Below are 18,062 nucleotides of genomic sequence, written 5' to 3' on the forward strand. Positions count from 1 at the left end.
GAAATAAGGATAAACATGAAGCATTCCATGGATATGCTGTTTGTATCTCCCTTATCCTTGGGAGTACGCTTCAGTCATATCCATGGTACATCGCTGTGTTAGTAGGGTAGATAAGACGGGAACCAATCATTTCTCTATTGCTCCCGGCCTTCATAAATGAAAACTCTCAGTCTGGCATTTTTGGTATCACTGACGCACGTGTGATTAAGGGCTCCGTGTACTAAACTGATAGTGCTGTGATCATCGATTTCAGTTTCACCTTGAAAAATCCAGACATCTTGCAATGGGAGGACGTAAGTAAGTCTATACATTGGCAATAACATTTTGTTTTTAATAGAGAACACATTTCTGAATTGTTCGATTTCAGAATGTCTATTCGCTTAATTTATTCTCTGTTATAGCATGCCTTTGTTCTCGATCTCAGCTGCATTCTTTCTTTAATTTATTCCTCAGCTTGCTTGCCGGCCAGGTACATTTTCACATTTTTGGCTTCCACCGGACTTGCTATTATTTATGGATTGAAGGTAATAATTGACTAAAAGATTCCACGTCAATTTACTTCAATGGTTCATTTATTTACCAACGTTTCATCTTTTCGTTTGACGTAGGTCAATCTAAGTGTGGCTATTGTCGTGATGGTGAGTGACATGTTGACGTGCTTTTATCAGTTAATCCGGCGATGCTCATGTTATTTCATCGTTCGACATTGATTACGTATTTAGGTCAACAGTACGGCGCTAAGCGAAATGGCTTTGATGCACGACAGCCACAGTGGTGAATCGCATTCCAATGAAACTATCAACCCGGAATTCGCCTGCACCTCGCCGGATACTGGGACTAATCAAACGGCTCCTTCTCAAGTGAGAATTGAACATATTTTGAAACAAATTGCACCATGATGAGGCCGATTGTCTCGTTAACAGGACGGGCCATTCCCATGGCCAGAGCCGATCCAAGGATTGGTATTAGGTGCCTATTTCTGGGGCTACATAGTCACTCAAATTCCTGGCGGAAGAATGGCCGAAATGTTTTCTGCCAAGTGGGTCGTTTGGGCTTCTGTCTTCATCAACGTCGTCTTCACTCTATTGACGCCCGTGGCCGCCCAAATTAGTTACATCGCCGTTTTGGTCGTCCGTTTTATCGAAGGATTGGGCGCCGTACGTTAGCGTGATAGCAGGATTGTTTGATTTTATTCTCCCTAATAATATATACACTTTTGAATAACAGGGCGTGTCTCTGCCGGCCCTTCAAGTTTTATTGTCCAAATGGGCGCCCCCATCGGAGAGAAACAAAATCTCATCTCTGGTCTACGCCGGTAAACTGAATAAATCTCATACGGTACTCGATCCTTGATAGATAATAATGTCATCTCTTAATTTCAGGAATGTCGCTGGGAACTATTATAGCTTTGCCTTTCTCGGGAATTTTGGCCGAGAAAATGGGATGGGAAGCGGTTTTCTACGTTCAAGGAGGATTGGCGTCTATTTGGTGCGTTCTGTGGCTCTTTTTCGTCTACGATTCGCCAAAAGACCATCCGCGCCTCCATCCGGCTGAACGAAGTCTTTTCGAAAAATGCATGGAGAACGGTGGTGCTAAACGGCCGGTATGTTTTACTCCATTGGGATTCCCCAGAATGTTATTGCTGACATTCCTTTGTTAATGTAGAGCTTACCAGTTCCATGGAAGTCCATCGCTACTTCGGTTCCCTTCTGGGCCCTTTTGATTGCTCACATGTGCAACAATTTCGGATGGTACATGCTCCTCGTTGAATTGCCAACTTACATGAAACACATTCTCCGGTTCAACATTGGTAAGAACTCTCTCCTGTCGGCCGTGCCTTACCTTTGCCTGTGGGTCTTCTCCATCATCTGGAGTAACTTGATGGATTTCGTGAAAAACAAGAATTGGATATCCACCACGGCCGTTCGTAAACTGTCCACAGCTGTCGGTACGTGAGTGTATACATTTTCATAGGCGAACACAGCACAATTATAAATTTAATCGCTGTTTGTAATGCTCATACATTGACAGCTTCTCTGCTTCCGGCTTTGTGCTTCATCGGCGTGAGTTTTGCCGGATGCGACCGTACGACTGCCATTATCCTCATGTCACTCGGCACCATGTTCATGGCCGCAATGTATTGCGGAATCTTGGCCAACCCTATTGATTTAGCCAGCAATTATTCCGGAACTTTGCTGGCTTTGACCAATACGGCCGCAACCATTCCCGGCCTCATCGTCCCTGTTTTCGTCGGAGCCCTAACTCACGGAAACGTAAGTTAACATTTACTAGATGCGTTCGCAACGAAATCGGCGACTGACGAATTTCTATTTTGTTTTACTAAACAGCAAAGCGTCGGTCAGTGGCAGATTATCTTCTTCACGACGTCTGGCGTTTTGTTGGCTGAACTGATCGTCTTTACGTTGTTCGGTTCGGGTGAAGAACAGCCATGGAATCAAGCATATACTTCCGGGGCTGGGGCTAAGGGCCGGCCTGGTTCTGCTGAGGCTAAACAACTCAACAAAAGAACCATAGTGTTTAATTGATAGTGGAAAAATAAAAAATACAACAACTTTAGTCTAGTTTTACATTTTTAAAAATTTTATCGAACGTGCTTTGGATTTAAGGGGCAGGGTTAATTTTTAATAATTTCTATTTTCTATCGATATGTTAAGCGATCATTAAGGATGACTAATTACTTAGAAGATTAGTGTCGTCTGCTTCGTTTTGTTTCAAAATTCAAACGTTACGAATCACGACGTCACGACGAGACGAAGCTCAAGATTTGATGTTATAAAAAAAACGGGACATTCTCATTTTGGAAACGTGCACGTGCCTGGCTGCACGAAAAATAGCTCAACAATAAAATCGATAAAATTAAGAAAATGTGGTCGTCGTGTGAACTCTGGTGTCACGGGCTCACGGCTCTTTATGGAACAGCTTAATACACACCCCATGCCGTCTAGCAGGTAAATTATACTAAGAATACAAATAGAATGATTAGCTTAAACAGAAGAGTTAAACCTGTTCTAAATTTGAGAAATGTTCGTTTGTGTTAAGCATTTATCATTTAAGTCTTTTGTCTATGAATGGCAGTTGGTTTGCACTATTTGTAACCTTTTCATTTGTGCAGATTTAGATTTGAGGTATGAGCCATCCATCATTACCAGAAAATATGCAAATTTTGCTTATCTGGTATTGATGTGTCATCAACAACAATCAAGTATCATCACTAGGTAATGATTCAATTTCACAACTTTTATTAACGATGCAATGCATAATTGCAGTGTATTACTTGGAAACCTAAAATTCTTCTGTTTATTAACAATTAAGGTTTACCCACTATCTCATTTTCAACTTTTCCTTTCTTGTTGTTTCTGTAAAAATTTTTCGTAACTTATTTTTTACTTTTCATTTAGATAAACAGCATCCTGTTGGATTGGAGAAACTACCGATGTCGGCCTTGTTACGGATCTATTCTTCCCCTTCCTTTAAATGTCCTCGTGTATACCCATGTCAGTGTGCTGGGTGTATTCACGAGGACACCCTTTTCCTATCTCGTCTGGTGGATTCAACTTCTCTGCGGATGGATGGAGCACTTGTGGATGCCTGGCCGTATTTCCCGGGCTTAAAGGTAGGAAAAAATTATCTCTTTTCTTCCTTTTGACTATTTGGTTGATATTATGAATCGTGACATAGTATGGAGTACGATTATTCCTGTGCAAGGAGGTTGACTGGTACTGTTTTTCTTGTCGTTTTTGTTGACTCAGTTTTGGCGGTTCGTTAAATAATTCATTTGTAGAACGGTCGCAGGTCAGGCCGGTTTTGTCTGGTATAAGCGAAAACTTTTGGGTTTCTAGGGAATTTAGTGCTCGATCTATAAAACATCCCCAATATCTCCATGAAACGAATTCCCGTCGATTCGAATATGTTGACATTTTCTTCTCTTAGTCAATTGAATACTGTGATACTGGGGATGAAACACTTGACATTTGCGTATTCTTCTTTTGGACAATTTGTTTCAACTTTGATTTTTTTTTAAATTAAATAAGAAACTGTGTTTATTTCCTTCAACACGACAGTCGAGTCCTTTCAAAATGTTTTACAATGAGCATAAGTAACATGACTCAGTCCACCCCAAGTCTCAGTAGCCCTTTCTTTCATCATTATTTTCTATGTTCGATAGTGTTCCAGGTCCAGCAAGTCGACTACTGACTCAGTTGACTTGTTGCCATCAGCAAAAACAGTCGTGTTTTTCTCACTCACCAAGTGCACATAGGGTATTTACATTGCGGAGTGTTCATTAGCTATTCACAATCGCATAACTTGTGTGAGTATTTCGTGTAATTTTACTATTCTATTATCCCCCCCCCCCCCCCTAAAATAGGATAGGCTCATCAAGGAATTCTAAAAACTGTTTGTTGGTAAATTTTAGTTTTTAAACGACGGAATATGCTACATTGCGTTTGGTATTACGTGTTGATCACGCACAGGCTTTTCGTGCTTTTAGGCGACTATTTGAACGTGCGTAATTACTCTATTTGGATGCTTGTCTAGAATGTCTACTCAGATATTTGTATTACTATACTGTGCAGCTGCTGTAGACCACCAATTATTTAAAAGAAACGAAATTATACACTGGCGCCGTATCAAACACCAGTATGCTCCGGTACACATTACTCTCTTGTAACATCCGATTGCGTCAGGGCAGTGCGTTCAAAGAAATCAGATACGAAAATATTTTACATCCCTCGGCCATAAAGATGAGTTACAGAATTAAGAAAGAAGGACTCGACGTAAACTCAAACTTGCTCTCGTATTATTACGCGCAAAAGTGTTAAATAATACCGTAACACAGGTCTGTAAATATCCTTTAACTATAGTCATGCTATAGCTGCACATATTGTGGAAGCAATTTACCTCTTGGACCACACAGGTCTATTGTATTGACCTGCAAATATATCTTTCAGTCCGATCTGGGGTGAATGATTTCACTCGCGTTGTTGACCTCAAAACCTTTACCAGCTACAAGTTCCTGTCCTGCTGAATTTATTGGCTATAGTGGCATGTGTAGCTCGATACTCGTTCGATGGGGTACATTCCGCTAGGCGCAGTTGATTTATGGGACGAAGGAAGAACAATATTCTTTCAAGCTGGGAGCTTGTCTGGAGTAATAAAACTCGAGATTGAAATTTAACTCTACTGATTTACTCCAAACAGTAGTCCCACAGTTAAGACCTATATGTATAAAACTGAAGTGCCCATTGCCCACATTTCACTACAACTTTGACAGTTTTATGTTTCAGTTTTATTGAGAAAAGGTTCCGGTTTCACTCTTTTTTTTCTGTTTATTTTGACTTTCGCAGAAAACGACCGGGTGCCAAATTTCAAACCAATAATGGGTAGCATGGGAAAAAAGGATCCCTCCATGTTCTTACAGCACTCGTTTCGCCCAATAGCTGGAGTAAACGTTGTCCTACTTCCAACTCATTTGAAAACATTTTTGAAGCCAAGAAAGACTCTTCCATTCTTCTCCGGTTCCAAGAGAGAAGCTTTGATTCAAGATTGGCTTGAAGAATGTGAAAAAACCGCGACGATCCTCAGATGGACGGAGAGTGTCATGCTAGAAGAATTTGCCAAAAAGCTGAGCGGCAATGCCCGAATATTTCACGAACAAATTTTAAAATCTGTCAAAGATTATAAGGACTGGCGCAAATTAATGACAGACGAATTCTTTGAAAAGGACAAAGAGTTTTATGTCGGACAATTAATCAATTTGAAACAAAAGCCGGACCAATCGGTTCGGGCATTCGCTCAAGAGATCGATTCACTCATGGTGAAAACCATGGGTTTGGCTATCATTACGGATAAGCTGCACAAAACATTTTGCCTGAATACGAAGTTGGCTTATTTTAGCGACGGCTTGCGTGAAGATGTATGGACACATTTCGGCTCAATTCTGTTGAAGGATCGAAGTCGAATTCCGTCTTGGTCGTGGATCGTCGAGGCATCCCAAGACGCTGAATGGCTTATCGACCTAAGGAAGAAATCTGCTTACTCCAGAACTGCTAATATTCCTCAATCGGCCATTGAGGACTACACTAAGGTCTACATCACAATGTCGGAGGATAAAGAAAAGAAATTAACTGGATACGGTGTCTTCTTCGGCGATAACGATTCAAAGTAGTTCAACCAACCCATTTCCTTCTCCATTTTAAATTAATCTATTTATTTCGATTAGAAACATCGGTGATGTATCAGCATGTTCCGGTAATGCGACACTAATTATAGCGGCAACCAGAGCAATTAATACAGCCAAAGATTGCGGTGAAAATTACATTTGGTGTTGATTCCCAATTTATACAGAACATTCGTTTAATCGAATGATTGTCACTTACAGGCATGGAGCGACTGGCTATCAACACCAGTTTGGAATATTTGCTAAACTTCGTCGATAACTTCGCCGTCCCTTGGTTGGAGAGAAAATGGCGCAACGTCAAAAACGTGCATTTATGGCGCCAGCTTCTCACAAGCCTCGAGGGCAGCATAAACGTCAAATGGGTAATCCATGTCAAATCTTTAATTGAATGTGTTTCAATTTCAATTTTAAATGATTTATCCATTTATTGTATTTAGGAAGTTCCAGAAAAGAATGGACATGATTATACTGAAGCAAAAAAACTCGCAAAAATTGCTTTAAACAAATAACATGTCAGAGTCAATTTTCACAACTAGAAAAAAAAAATACCAGTTTTATTTTGCCTCGCTCGGTATCACTCGTAAAGTAATAAAGAATATTAAAATTAGGAATAAAAGTGGAAAAAAAGTGCAACCTAGTATTTTTATAAATATATTTTAAACCCGACCGGCACTCACACGCTATCGTCCACAATCAGCTTGAGGCACGCAAACGCTAGAACGTGAATTCTGGCATTGCCGTGATCAGTCCGAGAGCGTTGGGTACGACAAGATTGTATGGCAGTGAATCCTTATTTGTTTTTTTGTTTTTTAAATCTTTTCTGATGTCCTTTGTTGAATTTGAAATTTCCGCCTGCAGTTCATATGACCACCTTAAGACAAGGCGCGCGGGAGATACCAACTTTTGAGAAAGCTGTTATTTCCGGGATTTCCTTAATTATTAATTCCGTTCATTATTTTTTTTTTCAACAGACACGTGAACGTTAGCTGATCGTGGTGTTCACCGTGCAAGTCATCGCAGCCTAATTTGTCCATCACGCGTTAATGTCCATACCCTGGTGCATACGTGAAAGCTTCTGAACCGCGAAAGGAAGAGTCACACAACCCCAAGCCATTAATCTTTCATAATCATTTGTTTGTAGGACTATGCTGATTTAGGTTAGATTTAGGTCTGACGAACGTGAAGCTCGCACGTACACCACTTGCTCATTTCAATGCAATCAAAAGTAGGATTTCAGATCACGTAAAACTGCAGTCTCTGTGACTACCTTCCCGAGAGCAGAGAGCTGATGTGAGGTGATGAAGCACAACTGACATAGCAACGATGGGCGAGATGGACGAAGAGCGAGTCACGTGAAGATCACACATAAGCTTTCGGATTTTTTTATTGCGCTAAACTTATTCCATCCTTGCCACTCGAAAAAGTAACTTTGACAGAGGTTATCCCCCCGCTCCTTTACTAATCGAAAATAGTAGCTTCTATTTTACAAATTCATAATTTATTTTCCTCCGACGGGTGTTGGATGTTGATTAAGTTTCGCATGATGGGTAATGGCCCATCGCCTATGGGCGGGAAATTCGAAGGTGACCGCTAGTCAAATATGGTATTTAATTGGCAGGAGTCCGTCACCTGCAGAGAACTCGGAGTATTCAACGTGACCAGACGCTGTTTTGTTTTCTCTCAGTTCTGCTTCTTGGTTGGTCTTCACCCTTAACGCAATCCATTGGCCGACGCGCTGACAGTTAAAAGGGCAAGAGAAACATGGCGAAAGGACGTAAGGAAATTTAATTTTTACTACCTATACACTAACTCAAATTTTTGTTTCTTGATTATTGTGGTTTGTCGCAACCTTATTTGTTTCCCTGCATCTTGGTTATTAATTCAAACAAAGGATCTTCTCACGCACACACTTACAAAACAGATTCTTCTTTTTACTGTTTTATTTCATAGCTTTTTATTAATTATTATTATTTTTTTCAGCATTAATCCCATCTCGTTACATCTTTACGGCACTGATCTCTATTGGTCTAGCTATTATTTATGGATTGAAGGTAAGAATAATTTTAGAATCGGAAATCCAAATCATGGTGATTTACATATTGAACTTCTATTTTTTAAACTCGACGGAAATTCGCGCTGCCAATAACAATTTCAAATTTTTATCACAGGTCAATTTAAGTGTGGCCATTGTCGTCATGGTAAGAATAACTCACGCACGTTTTAGAGATTTTAATATTGATGCGGCGATCCTTATGACCTCAGATTAATTCAACGGAATTAGCATTAATGGCGTCATCGGAATCCCACCAAGATACCCATCACACTTTCTCTAACGGAACGGGATCTGCTGGCATACCTGAATTTGCTTGCGCAGCTCAGGAAACTGGAACTAACATGACCGTCGTCGCTCAGGTGCGATCAAATTTTTTCTTACCACTATTTCTCGGTTGCTTATTAATTTTTTAAATCTTTTCGCACATAACAGGATGGGCCATTCGCTTGGCCCGAACCTGTTCAAGGATTGGTGTTGTCCGCATATTTCTGGGGTTACCTCTTGACTCAAATTCCAGGAAATTCAAGGATGATAGCTGAAAAGTATTCGGCAAAGTGGGTCATTTGGGCTTCCGTACTCGTTAACGTCGTTTTTACAATCCTGACACCGCTCGCGTCGAATATCAGTTACATTGCTGTCCTCGTTGTCCGATTCATCGAAGGACTCGGCGCTGTAAGATTCCCTTATTCTTTCTACTATTACTGTCAAAATGTCCTCAGGTTTTTTAAAATTTATTTCTGTGTGCAGGGAGTATCACTTCCAGCCATTCACGTCATGCTGACAAAGTGGGTTCTGACAGAAGAGAGGAATCTAATGTCTTCTTTGGCTTATGCCGGTAAATATTTAATCATAATTTTGCGCAACGCATTATATCAAATTCAATTTATGATTTGACAGGTATGGCGTTGGGTACCGTCATCTCACTTCCGTTTTCGGGAATTTTAGCCGCCTCATGGGGCTGGGAATCGGTTTTTTACGTTCAAGGAGGTCTGGCAATGATCTGGTGCGTATTATGGATCATTTTCGTCTTCGATTCACCGGAAGATCATCCGCGAATTCATCCGGCTGAATTGGAACTTTTCGAGGCTGAACACCCCCATGATGTTGACGAAACTATTCCTAACGGGGTCCAGAAAGAAGAAGAACAGAGCATGTCAGCCACATAAGTAGTTGTGGCGGTCCCCGCCAAAGACGATAAAAATAAGCCGAAACCCAAGAAAGTCCATCACGGACACCATTGGCATGGATTCCACGGTTGGCACGGATTTCACGGATGGCACGGGTGGCACGCAGGACACAAACACCACGAACATCCTAAACTCCATAAAGAATATCTTAAAAAGCAAGGCCACGCTCATCACGGTGGACACGGACATGCGGTATGTTTTCCATGAATTTATATTTCTGTAGTATTCCCGATATCTCTGTTTTTATTCTAATTTAACGGTATACATATTTCATTAATAGAATTTGCCAATTCCATGGAGAGCTCTCGCTACTTCCGGGCCTTTCTGGGCCATCCTTGTGGCTCACACATGCAACAATTTTGGCTGGTACATGCTCTTAGTTGAGTTGCCCACCTACATGAAAGCTATTTTGCGCTTCAATATCAGTCAGGTGAGAGTGTGATATTAAATTCTCTGTCTTGTTGATTGCCTTGTAACCAAATCCATATTCGCAACAGAATGCCGGGTTGTCCGCCATTCCATACGTGTCGTTGTGGATATTCAGCATCATTTGGAGTAATCGTTTAGATTGGGCAAAAGGCAAGGGGTGGATCTCCACCACAACTGTGCGGAAGTTGTCAACAGCTGTAGGTGAGTAACCCTTGCAATTCTCAATTCTTTGACGCCAAAAATTGTCATGATCTGTCAAAAACAGGATCTTTGTTGCCCGCTGCCTGTTTCATTGGTGTCAGCTTGGTTGGATGCGATCGCCAAGCAGCCGTGGCTCTGATGACTGTCGGCACCATGTTCATCGCCGGAATGTATTGCGGATTTCTTACCAATCACGTTGATATCGCACCCAATTACGCTGGAACTTTAATGGCTCTGACGAATACGGCGGCTACGATTCCGGGATTTATCGTTCCAGCCTTTGTCGGTCAACTAACCCACGGAAATGTTAGTCATTTTGTTGGTTGCGTGTTTAATTATTTTTTCCGATCTTTAATGTCTTTATTTGAACTTTAGCAAACTTTGGGCCAGTGGCAAATCATTTTTTTCACCACGGCGGCTGTTTTCGGCCTTGAGTTTGTCGTCTACACAGTGTTGGGATCTGGAGAAGAGCAACCTTGGAACCATGTCGTTAGTCACAAAGCTGAATCAAAAAAGCATACGACTACCAGGGGAATCCAGCAGGAACCTGAAACAGAACAGCTGGATGCTGAAAAAAGAGAAAACGCATAGAAATCATATCTTTTTCAACAAACTAACCAAAAAAGAGCTCGTTCATGCTCCTTAAACTTCGCATGCTGAGAGTTTCTGAGTGACCTATAACGAACATTAATAAAATGGAAAATGGATAACGTGTATTCGCCAAAGCAATTTTTGCCTCCAGTCATCACGTCCGCCTCCCCCCAAAATAGAAAACAAATTTTTGCGTAAGGTATATACGAATTACGAATGTAGTGAAATGACCTGCATTTAACTCAAAGCCTATCCTATTTCAATCCATCTTGTTAACCATTGGATTCTTTCTCGGTTTTATTCTTTTTACAATGCGTAGATATTTTATGGAGCTTATCTCTCATCGCTAGGCACCAATGATTTCAACATTCGTTTCATCTAGAATCGAGAAGAACAGACCGTAATTTTAGATTATTAGCGAGACACAGTATCCGATTCATTTAATTGTCGACGATATTATACCTGGTGCTAGGAATGGAGCTGAATCAACCGTTATTGAATCGGATTCATGCAAGACATTGTTACACTTGAGGTAACATTCCTCCTCCGAGCTGAATTGGTTTACGTTACCACCGCAACCGGTGTAAGTAAATGTAGTGCACATTCCAGTCTTTTTATCGAAATAGAAGCTGTGAAAGGAACCCCGGCAGTTCCCGGCAGCTTTCGGTTGCATGCACGGAGAAGTAGGATCGCTTTCATTGATTAATTTCTGTAATCCTATAAATGTATATAGTCGTTAAAGTCAACTGTTTAACAGTTTGAATGATGATAGTCTTACCCTGTTGGTTACAACTTGCCAGACAGGCATATTCATTGAAGAACAAATTTGGAGGATCTTTGCTGGTACAAGGAATGTATTCGAATATTTCACATGCTTTCGTCTTGGCACTGTATGTCCAGCGCCTTTGAGTATTGATTTTGCATCGCTTCGGGCCTGGGTTGACGACACGCAGTGAGCAAACATCGACTTCGTCCTCGGCATTCGCTTGAGAATCTTTATCGTTGATACACAGCAATTGTGAGAATATAAATTCAATTACAGGTGATGAAAATGTAACTGGGGTAATGCCAATTACCTGAAGAAGAAGATAAGGCTAAACCAACTGAGGAGTTCGCAATTCCGGAATTTTGCCAAAAATTTGGAAAGTCGTAGCACTCTTGTTCGCATTCCTCTTCTGTTGCGAACCTGTTACTGTTTCCGTGACAACCGCTATAATCAAACATTGTGCACTTTCCCGTCTGAACGTCAAAATAAAAACTAGGAATGACCGCTCGACAAAGTCCTTCGGCTTTCGGCTGCATACACGGAGCGGTAAGATCGCTTTTACTAATTAATTTCTGCAATCCTATCATTTTAAATGTTAAGAATGATAGTATTCCGTTAATTGACAAATGTTTTTACTCACCTGGCTTGTTGCATTTTGCTAGACAGGAAAATTCAGTGTGGAACAAATTTTCTGTGCCTCCACAGCCTCCGTAAATGTAAATCGCGCAAGTTTCCGTTTTAATGTCATATGTCCAGCGACGAAAGAAGCCTCGACAAGCTTTTGAGCCCGGATTGACTGGCGGTAAGGCACATATGTCAACTTCTTCATTATTTTCCCTTTTAGTGGCTGGATCTAAAGGTGATCAGGTGTAAAATACCAAAACATCAAAAGAAGATGCGAAAAAGGGTTTACTTACAAGGAATAGCAAAGACGATTGATGTGGCACAGAGCAAGGAAAAAATTACCCTCAACATTATCTGCTAGATATAATTCAGTAAAATTTGATAAAATCTAAGAAATATTCTATAACAGGTAAGTGGTTATTCCTAGATTGAAGCGCAGCTCCTTTTTCGCGTGTTTGATCGAGAACTAAAAACTGACTAAAGTGGCATCGGAATTGGCTGCTCAACACGACTCCCTTGCTTTTACTGACATTCAACCAGACAAAGGCAATAACCGCACAAAAACAGGAAAGAAACAAAAGGAGGTCAGTGGTCGCATTAAAGTCGCATCACTAGATATGTAAAATGAGGTTACATAAAAACGTGACATGTATACTATAATGTTGTGATATCCATCTTGTCATTATTGCTCGTAACGAAGCTGCCGTGCTCGGATGGGCCATCCGAGCTTCTTAGTTACCCTAGTCAAGTAGTCAAGTTTCTCTTCTTTTAAATTTATGTAACCCAACACTTGGGGCGCTAACGTCGTTGTCTATTCTCTCTCCCGTCTCCCCCCGATATTCAAACTATGAAACTATCATTTATAGCTGGAAAAGTCGGCGAACCTGGTGATCTGGAGTGTGTAGCTCCGCCCATTTTTTCGGAGAATGCTTAGTAGGCCACTCTTAATTTTTCAAGTGACAAAATTTGAGCTTTTTAAATAAGAACAGGTTTTAGAGGTAAGAAATTATAACACATTTGTAATTTCTTTCTTTTTTGTGTGTGCATATATTTGGTTTAATTTTGTAACGCCGTTTGGCAGCACCGCTTTCCAATATTCACTGAAGTTTGTCTGCACTCTGCATTCTGCAGTCGTGTACAGTGCCACTGTCAAATCGCAGCAGTTAGTTGAATCATGAGGTTCTGACTTCTCAGAGAAAGAGTCGCTAATTTTAGACCTTTTTATTTTTTGAGGTTTTGAATTTTGATGTGGGCTTAATTAGCTGGATTGCCACTTGTGAGGCATTTCTTAGAATGTGATGGGTTTAGTTGGTTCGGGTTGGCGGTTCGTGAGCTTGCTATTATTCTTGGTATAATTAATTCTATTAAATTCTATTGCATGTGCAGTGAAAGTGGCCTGAAAGTGTTTAATTTCAGTTTTTATTTGTAGACGAATTTTGATGCTGAAAGACTTGGAAACCATGCTGTCGACCACGTCGAGAAGCTGAGTAACATTCTGCTTTTACAATGGTAAAATTAACAATTAAACTGATTGAAAGATAAGTGGATCATAACATTTGTAATGTTTGATTGCAGGCACCTCTTAATAAAAGGAACTTAAGCCATCCAATCTAGGGCTTCCATCAAATCGTGCAGGCTGCATGGAAGTCGCAATTGCTGTGAACATCATGAACACATACATTATTTGAAGGTGACAATCTTATCCAGTTATAGATTCTACAATTAAAATGTGATTAAGCTTTGTATTCATTGGTAAGTTTTAACATTTTGGGATTTCGTCAAGTCAACAGCTATTTCCTTCAGGGTTTTCTTCTGTTATGGATTATTTAAAGGGGAGTTTGTTGTATGCAAGAAAGGCAGATTCTGAAAGAAGTTTGGTTTATTTGTTCCACTGTAGAGTATCCTTTAAAGTTTAAATGAATTTGTATTTAAATCTTAAATGAGTCATCTAGTTTCATGTAAATTTATTAATTTAAGTTTAGGTATAAGATAACATTGCCATATAATATTTGGGTTAAATATTTGAAGTGATATGTAGAATATTTTTAAAAATTTCATATAGCATTTCCAATGATGCTGAAGATTAATTTTACTTCGGTTATATGTTCATGTTTACGTAGCAGTGGTGTTGCTGTCCAATGTGGCGTGTTGTTGCAACCTATGGTGGTGAAAGATATCTGCATCAAGTTGCTGTTCCTTGTGCATCCCAGGTGCTGGTTTTGTGCTACAGAAGTGACATCCAATATTGTGTTTAATTGCTATTTGTGTCTTTGCAGTTTACCTTTATATATTGAGAAGAAACAAAAAAAAATAGTAATACGGGGAGGTTTATGTCAAAAAAATAATAAACATGTCCAGGATGGGGAAATAAGGAGGAAGTTGGGGTGGGGTATTTGGTATTATTAAAAGAAGTGAGGTATATTTTAATGAATATGCAGTACTTGGTGATAAATCTGTTGTTAACCTATTCCTCACCCACTTCCACTTACACATCGATTCCTCAAATCCCATAAGCACCAACGTCAAATCTCAGATCTACTCACATCCATTCCTAAAACCCCACAATCTCCAACATCAAATTCACACAATTGTTGCATAACTATAATCATATTTATATTTTAAAAAATAAAATGCCCATATATATAAATTGTATAAATTAAAATTTTTCTGAACACATGCAAAATAAACAATTCATTAAACAGAGCGTCCGGTTCAAAATAATTTTTATTGTGCGGGGCTTTTTAGAAAGCAATCCGCCACCCAATTAGACAAAAAGTGATAAGTTTGTTTTCACGGAAATTGCGTCAGACGGTTAAAAATTTCTAGTTTAAAAATCTCATGTAGAAATTAGCATCTAGTCTACTGGTGCAAATTCCGATTCTTTAAGCTTGATTAATGTAGGTGATGTGTTAAAAGCTATTGTGGATAGCTAAAAAACTGAAGTAATCCACTTTTTCTGATATTTTGGTTTTAGATCACTTTGTTGTTTTTAGATTTTCTTGTGATCTCTCTTCAAAATATTCTGAAAAAGCGAATTAGTTCAACTTTTAAGCTACCCACAATAGCTTTTAACACATCACCTAAATTAATCAAGCTTAAAGAATCGCAATTTGCACTAGTAGACTAGATTCTGATTTCTACATGAGATTGTTGAACTAGAAATTTTCAACAGTCTGATGCAATTTCCGTGAAAACAAACTATCACTTTTTGTCAAATTGGGAGACGGATTGCTTGCTAAAACTCGCACATGCAGTGTCGGCGTAGATCCAGGGAGATTACCTGGAAATGGAAGAGGAGAGAAGAGTGCGAGGCAACTTTTTCTGGGGAGCGATTAGTCATACTAGGCTTCCGGGTTAGACTCATGACCCTCAGATCATGCGCCTTCCAAGTCCCCGTTCGACCAGAGCCCTCCCCTCCTCCTGGTTTCACAGCGGGTGAGTGACCACCGGCGGGCGTTGGTTAGTGGTTAGATAGGGAAACGGGGCCACAGAAAAGAAGGGAGCCCAGAAATGCACTTGTAATTGAATCTAACTACACAATTTATCAGTCTTGGTCCTTGGATTACAGCATTCTCTCGTCGGTTTTCACCAGTGGATGAAGTCCATGACAAGTAGCGAAGGATTACCCTTTAAGCAGAATGAAAATTTATTTGGATGACAATAATATTCAAACAAGATTGTAGCGACAGAAAGCAATACCTCAAATAAAGATGCCCACTTAAGAAAGTAAAAAGGGAGATCCAAGAGTAGCAGCCAACAGGTTAGTAAACAAGGGACCTTGTTGACTTTCTTGAATAAAGGACATGACTTCTCATTAAGTCTGCCATCCAAATATAGAAACCTGGAGTTAAGAACCTGCAAATAAAAAAAGAAAATAAACCAGCTTGTTTATAATTTGTGTCATCAATGTGATCTAAAAGAATAATAAATTATCAGTATACACTCAAAAGCGTCTCTTAAACATTAGATAGACGTAAGTGGAGATCAATACTTTAAATACATATTAGAATGCAATGGAAATAGTTCAGTAACATGATAAGTGAACTTACACATGAAACCACCAATCAGTTATCCAATCTTCTCTCGAGAAGATGAAATGAGAGGTTGGTCTATGCTGGGGTTGGTGATCTAGCAAGTCCAATACAAACAATTATGACTCCTAATAAAAGACAAGAAGAATATATGTTTCAGCAATACATGAAATGCATAAAGCTAGGGTTGGTTATTACCTGTATCATTTCGATGGCACATTCAGTAGAATCCAATGATTTTGAACAAAATAGTTGACGGTAGGTTGCACGACGGCTACGACCCTTTCACGTTTCCTCCTATAAGTTGATGAGAAACATTAAGGTTATCCAACATATACACGGAAAAGAACACATCACCGACAAGTAAGAGACGAAATCACTTGAATTTACCTATGAATTCATTGGTAATTTTCGAAGAAACTTTTGACAGCAAACCGCCATTCCATAACCATAACTGACACAATCAACACGCCATCTATTTGACACGTCTCAAAACTCAGTATTTGCAGGTGATCTTAAGATAAAATAAGATACTCACAAAACTTGAAAAGTCCATATTTGTTTGCTAAAACCTAGCATTCAATCCTTAGAACTGTACAGAAAACAAAGCTCACTTGCTAGTTTCATGCAAATTTTCCGAAAGTATACCGGAAGTAGGCGATAGCGCCTTAACTATTGAGCTGCCGACAAAATAAACCAAATATTCGTGATCTCCATGAAATTTGGGGTCGATTAGGTTTAATTTCAATGAAATCCAGAATTTTGTCAAAATCGAGAATTTTCCTGAACTACAGTTCAGGATCATTCTTGAAACCGGAAGTACGCGTACGTACAAAAAAAAACATGAACTTTACCACAAATTTGACGAGGATCACGAATATGTGGTTCTTTTGTGCGTCGAATGAATGTTTACTAAACTACTGATTGAAATGAGAAAACCGGAAGTAGAAATAAAGCACATTATTATTAAAAACTAACAAGTGAGCTTTGTTGCTGAAACAGAAACTGACAGTTATCACCCAAAAGTTCCCTGTAGTAGCAGTGAGAAATTTCTTTAGAGATGTGCAAAGTAAACGTAATTAAACTGAGTGTAAAATGATCAAAGTATGACGTCTAGCGTCAGAAAAAGAAACATTGACATTAAAACAATATCCGCTCTAGCTCGTTGACACTCAATTGAATGAAGAAATAAACAAAGGCAAATGACTTCGATACTCACGGCATATACTCCTCTCCAAATTTATAGGTCATCTCGTTTTCACCAAAATGCCTCCACTGCACCACTGCAGCATCACACATATCACAACATACGAAATCCCTAAGGTAGTATAATGAGGAGAAGGCATTGACAGTTGACATTTGTTTCTGTACCCTGTCTATGGCATCTGTTTGTGATTCTAGATTGTTGACGAAATATCACTTCTTTTAACTTTATTCCTGTTATTCTGCACTTTGCCTTACTTGTGATGAATCTTTCTTTTTCTCTGTAGGTTTCAATGGCCATTGATGTTCACTGTTTAGGCTGTTAATGGAGATGCTGCCTATGGAAGAGAGGTGTGCTTAAAGTTGTTGTTTCTGCTGGTGTCATTGGTGTCACAGTTCAATGTTTTGTTTGTTATATTGTCTGTCATGGCAAATCTCTTCTCTCTGTCACTCAAATCTCATCCATGCATTTACAATTGAGGTAACCTGATCTTACATTAGGAGTACTTCAATCAAAAACTGCTAGATCAAGAAACCTTACATGGATCAAACAAATAATAACACTCTGTTGTTATCTTGTTGACTTGTTTGATTAAGCAACAGGCCACCTGCAATCAAATAAATTATAGGCCTTGTCACACTTGTGTTTAATGAGGTTGTGAAGTACATGAAAACAAATAATCAGAAGAAAGTAATAGATGATGAAATTAAACTAATAAATATGATATATAGACAACACTGTAATATAAAGATTTCATGAAGAATATATAACTATTTA

The 18,062-nt window shown here is 39.4% G+C and overlaps 3 protein-coding genes, 2 long non-coding RNA genes and 1 pseudogene across 10 annotated transcripts; 4 read left to right on the forward strand and 2 right to left on the reverse strand.

The window, feature by feature from the left end:
• The first annotated feature begins 171 nt into the window (after positions 1-171).
• On the forward strand, positions 172-2,577 carry LOC124314093 (putative inorganic phosphate cotransporter). Of its 2 annotated transcripts, none has more exons than XM_046779122.1 (10): positions 172-297; positions 454-524; positions 609-638; positions 723-860; positions 924-1,157; positions 1,228-1,315; positions 1,383-1,603; positions 1,666-1,948; positions 2,032-2,273; positions 2,349-2,577. In XM_046779122.1, exons 3-10 carry the CDS (start codon positions 636-638, stop codon positions 2,544-2,546), a joined length of 1,407 nt encoding a protein of 468 aa, XP_046635078.1. In that variant the 5' UTR covers positions 172-297; positions 454-524; positions 609-635; the 3' UTR covers positions 2,547-2,577. The 2 variants fall into 2 exon arrangements, with proteins under 2 accessions (XP_046635078.1, XP_046635077.1); XM_046779121.1 differs by having other exon boundaries at positions 172-293.
• Positions 2,578-2,752: 175 nt separating this feature from the next.
• On the forward strand, positions 2,753-6,818 carry LOC124314128. 2 transcript variants are annotated; one of them, XM_046779183.1, is made up of 7 exons: positions 2,753-2,969; positions 3,134-3,236; positions 3,420-3,634; positions 5,367-6,183; positions 6,242-6,327; positions 6,401-6,561; positions 6,637-6,818. In XM_046779183.1, exons 3-7 carry the CDS (start codon positions 3,496-3,498, stop codon positions 6,706-6,708), a joined length of 1,275 nt encoding a protein of 424 aa, XP_046635139.1. In that variant the 5' UTR covers positions 2,753-2,969; positions 3,134-3,236; positions 3,420-3,495; the 3' UTR covers positions 6,709-6,818. The 2 variants fall into 2 exon arrangements, with proteins under 2 accessions (XP_046635139.1, XP_046635140.1); XM_046779184.1 differs by lacking the exons at positions 2,753-2,969; positions 3,134-3,236; positions 3,420-3,634 and adding an exon at positions 4,010-4,328.
• Positions 6,819-7,444: 626 nt separating this feature from the next.
• Positions 7,445-10,785, forward strand: LOC124314303 (annotated as a pseudogene).
• LOC124314180 (actinia tenebrosa protease inhibitors-like) lies at positions 10,769-12,605 on the reverse strand. Of its 2 annotated transcripts, none has more exons than XM_046779292.1 (7): positions 12,474-12,605; positions 12,344-12,404; positions 12,067-12,279; positions 11,737-12,006; positions 11,439-11,654; positions 11,123-11,377; positions 10,769-11,038 (listed from the first exon to the last, which is right to left on the reverse strand). In XM_046779292.1, exons 2-7 carry the CDS (start codon positions 12,399-12,401, stop codon positions 11,007-11,009), a joined length of 1,044 nt encoding a protein of 347 aa, XP_046635248.1. In that variant the 5' UTR covers positions 12,402-12,404; positions 12,474-12,605; the 3' UTR covers positions 10,769-11,006. The 2 variants fall into 2 exon arrangements, with proteins under 2 accessions (XP_046635248.1, XP_046635247.1); XM_046779291.1 differs by having other exon boundaries at positions 12,344-12,407.
• Positions 12,606-13,161: 556 nt separating this feature from the next.
• On the forward strand, positions 13,162-14,691 carry LOC124314304. Of its 3 annotated transcripts, none has more exons than XR_006911096.1 (4): positions 13,162-13,399; positions 13,480-13,559; positions 13,626-13,740; positions 14,171-14,691. It is a non-coding gene; the product is annotated as an uncharacterized LOC124314304 (long non-coding RNA). The 3 variants fall into 3 exon arrangements; XR_006911097.1 differs by having other exon boundaries at positions 14,174-14,691; XR_006911098.1 differs by lacking the exon at positions 14,171-14,691 and adding an exon at positions 13,808-13,826.
• Positions 14,692-15,768: 1,077 nt separating this feature from the next.
• Positions 15,769-16,461, reverse strand: LOC124314330. Its single transcript, XR_006911143.1, has 3 exons — positions 16,280-16,461; positions 16,100-16,209; positions 15,769-15,905 (listed from the first exon to the last, which is right to left on the reverse strand). It is a non-coding gene; the product is annotated as an uncharacterized LOC124314330 (long non-coding RNA).
• Between the last annotated feature and the right edge of the window lie 1,601 nt (positions 16,462-18,062).

The sequence above is a fragment of the Daphnia pulicaria genome, chromosome 10 (genome assembly GCF_021234035.1).
Source record: "Daphnia pulicaria isolate SC F1-1A chromosome 10, SC_F0-13Bv2, whole genome shotgun sequence".
Lineage (NCBI taxonomy): Eukaryota > Metazoa > Arthropoda > Branchiopoda > Diplostraca > Daphniidae > Daphnia > Daphnia pulicaria.